Below are 3,166 nucleotides of genomic sequence, written 5' to 3'. Positions count from 1 at the left end.
ATAATAATACTATCAATCCAGTTAATTTCATTTTGTCCTTCACGGCTTCACCAATGGGTTATTTTTTGTTGTCATGATTTGCGTCAGTTTCCTTTATATATATGCAGATGCTCTTTTTCTGCATTTGATTATCATCATTACTCCAACTTAGGATAGTACTCAACATTTTCATTGTTGTTCTAATGGAGGAAGTAAGGAATAAAACAACTTTCAACGGTGAACGTATCATCAAGACTAAAAGAGAAACAATGGTTCCTCCAGCAGAGGAGACACCTAAGGATTTGTATTTCTTGTCTAACTTCGACACGATGAATATGAATATGCTTAACACTATTTACTGTTTTAACAAACCATTCGACGTTGGAAGATTGGATCCAGCAGAAGCCATTAGAGATGGTGTTAGAATACGGGCATCCAACTCAAAACCAATTGGCTATGAGTGGAGAGGCCCTAAAGGATTATAAACCGCAAGATCTTAGATTGCCCAACAATGTGGGACTAATAATTCCAACACGCTCCGATACCATGTTAGAATACGGGCATCCAACTCAAAACCAATTGGCTATGAGTGGAGAGGCCCTAAAGGATTATAAACCGCAGGATCTTAGATTGCCCAACAATGTGGGACTAATACTTCCAACAGATGGTTTAGCAAAAGTACTTGTTGACTACTATCCCATGGCTGGACGCATCACAATGATTGAAAATGGTAAGTTTATGGTTAATTGCACAGGTGAAGGTGCTCTTTTCGTTGAGGCAGAGGCCAACATTACGTTGGACGAAATCGGTGACTTCTCGACTCCTGATCCTGATACTTATGAGAAACTTGTTTATATTCTTGATCAGAAAAACATACTACAAAATCCTCTTTATTTGGCTCAGGTAGTTTACATGATGCAGTTCTTGTTTAGAAAATTTATTTTAATTTTAGAATGATCGAGCATTTTTGTTCTTAATATTTTTACTGCACACATGCATGTTTTTGAAGGTGACCAAATTCAAGTGTGGAGGGTTAGTTCTTGGAGTAAGTATGAATCACGCTCTCATGGATGGAATCAGTGGAATGGAGTTTCTGAATGGGGTGAAGTTACACGAGGATTACCGTTAACAAACCCACCGTTCTTAGATCGAACTCTACTCAAAGCACGAAACCCACCTAAGGTAGAATTCACTCATGGACATGAAGACATCGTAGATATATCCAACACGAAGGCCACCTTCGAACAAGAAATGCTCATTTACAAGTCCTTCGTTTTTGACCCTGAGATTCTACAACAACTTAAGAAAAAAGCTATGGGGGATGGGGTTCTAAAAAGGTGTACTAGTTTCGAAGTACTCACTGCTTTGATGTGGAGAGTTCGAACTCAATCGTTAAGACTTCATCCTGATCAGCAAGTAAGGCTATACTTTCCGGTTGATGCGCGGTCTATTCTAGACCCAAAATTACCAAAAGATTACTTTGGCAATGCAATCACGAATATGAGTTGTCAATGTAGCGCGAGTGAGATGCTAGACAGCCCACTGTCATCGACAATAGAGAAAATTCAAAGATCGATTAAGATGGTTACAGATGATTACGTAAAATCCACCATAGATTTCTTAGAAGATCCAAAAAGCTTCCAACATCACAGTTCTACAACATATTTAAGTTCTTGGTCTAGTCTAAGGTTAAGTAGTATAGATTTCGGATGGGGAGAACCTTTTTTCGCAGGCCCGACTAAGTTAACATTGGTTATCGAAAACCCAACCAAGTTAATAGTAGTGGTATGGGTGTTGTTCTTATCCCATGGAAAGGATAACAAAGGCATAAATTTGATTCTTGGTTTGCCTGCTTCCTCGATGAAGATCTTCGAAGCACTAATTGAAATGCAGACGAAATTCAAGAAACCTCTATCTGCCAGATTATAAATTATTTGTTGATATGCATATGTATGGTTTGAAGGAGCATTGATAACTTCAATACTCTGTTCTGTTTAAAGTTCGTATGCTTGAAACTTCTTATTTGCTTCTTTTAAAGTTCTGTTTAAACTTCTTTGCTTCTGTAATGGGGTTGGTATGGGTTGTTTTTCTTCTTTCTAAAGTTCTTGTAAGGGTTATCTTTTTAGCATGTTCAGCCTGTGGGTCTTGTATGTTTCCATTCTTAGCTAGTTAAAAAAATTTTACATCAATGTGCCGAGGAGACAAAGGGTGTTAGCAAAATTTTCTATATAGAAAATGTTAAAGCAGAAATGCAGGTAAAGAAAGGGGATCTTAATGAACAATCATAACTAGCTAATTGTAGGGGTGAGGAGGGCCGGTGTGGACCGGTTTTCACCTCATCCACATCCAATCCAATTCTGTACGGATTTCAAATTTGGCCTCCGCATCCAGTGAATGCTCGGATGAACTATTTGGGTTTGGATAATCGAATGAACTTATGTTAGTTAAAGTTTATAATGAAAAACTAAAGCAACTACGGTAAAGACTCTATAAATTAATGTTGTCGGGACTATTAAAATTTTATTAATTAAGTGAGATATTAATTAACCGAACACAACTTCAAAAATGTTGATTTTTTTTCTTCTTTTGGCCACCAAATACAACTTCAAAAATTCAACTTTGTGACGCAGGGGTATTATACGAGCTTTTAAAATGCATTATAATCGTCGATTTTATAGAGGTCTTTTGGAAGATTATGAATTAGGAGCGTCAAATCCAGGTAAAATAAATGTGTTAGATGCAATGAATCTAGCAATTTTAGCATGGACTATCGATGTTCATACAAATACACTTGCAAACTGCTTTCGTCATTGTAAACTTCGATCAACAGATAACACAAGTTTAGACAATTTGGATGAACATACAGACAGTGAAATCACTTAAGACTTGCAAAATTTGATCGAGAAGTTGGGCTTTCACAATTCAATGAATGTCAAAGATGTCCTAAATTATCCGGAAGAAAATGAAGTTACATAGTTGTTGACTGATGAAGAAATTATCGAGAGCGTTATGAGAAATGGTTATGGGAAATGATAAAGATGTGGAAGAAGATGATGAAAGTTCTACAATAGAGCCCCCTTCACGAAACGAGGCTATTAAAGTGGCGATCACGTTGAATAATTTCTTGCTGAGCTATGAGCAAACAACGTCAAAAATTCTCATAATGATAAGAAAAATTAGAGATGAA

The 3,166-nt window shown here is 36.8% G+C and overlaps 1 protein-coding gene across 1 annotated transcript; it reads left to right on the top strand.

The window, feature by feature from the left end:
* Positions 1–248: 248 nt before the first annotated feature.
* Positions 249–1,908, top strand: LOC113290464 (omega-hydroxypalmitate O-feruloyl transferase-like). Its single transcript, XM_026540067.1, has 3 exons — positions 249–396; positions 734–882; positions 1,060–1,908. The coding sequence occupies exons 1-3, from the start codon at positions 249–251 to the stop codon at positions 1,906–1,908; spliced, it is 1,146 nt and encodes a 381-aa protein (XP_026395852.1).
* The last annotated feature ends 1,258 nt before the right edge of the window (positions 1,909–3,166 follow it).

The sequence above is a fragment of the Papaver somniferum genome, chromosome 6 (genome assembly GCF_003573695.1).
Source record: "Papaver somniferum cultivar HN1 chromosome 6, ASM357369v1, whole genome shotgun sequence".
In the NCBI taxonomy this organism is placed as follows: Eukaryota; Viridiplantae; Streptophyta; class Magnoliopsida; order Ranunculales; family Papaveraceae; genus Papaver; species Papaver somniferum.
This window is presented reverse-complemented; position numbering and strand designations above follow the sequence as displayed.

Excerpts from the sequence above, each read along its gene's own strand:
- LOC113290464 (XM_026540067.1), top strand. The coding sequence starts at position 249 with ATGGTTCCTCCAGCAGAGGAGACACCTAAGGATTTGTATTTCTTGTCT. Across the intron at positions 397-733 it reads AGCAGAAGCCATTAGAGATG|GTGAAGGTGCTCTTTTCGTT; the intron begins GTGTTAGAATAC and ends TTAATTGCACAG. Across the intron at positions 883-1,059 it reads ATCCTCTTTATTTGGCTCAG|TGGAATGGAGTTTCTGAATG; the intron begins GTAGTTTACATG and ends GGATGGAATCAG.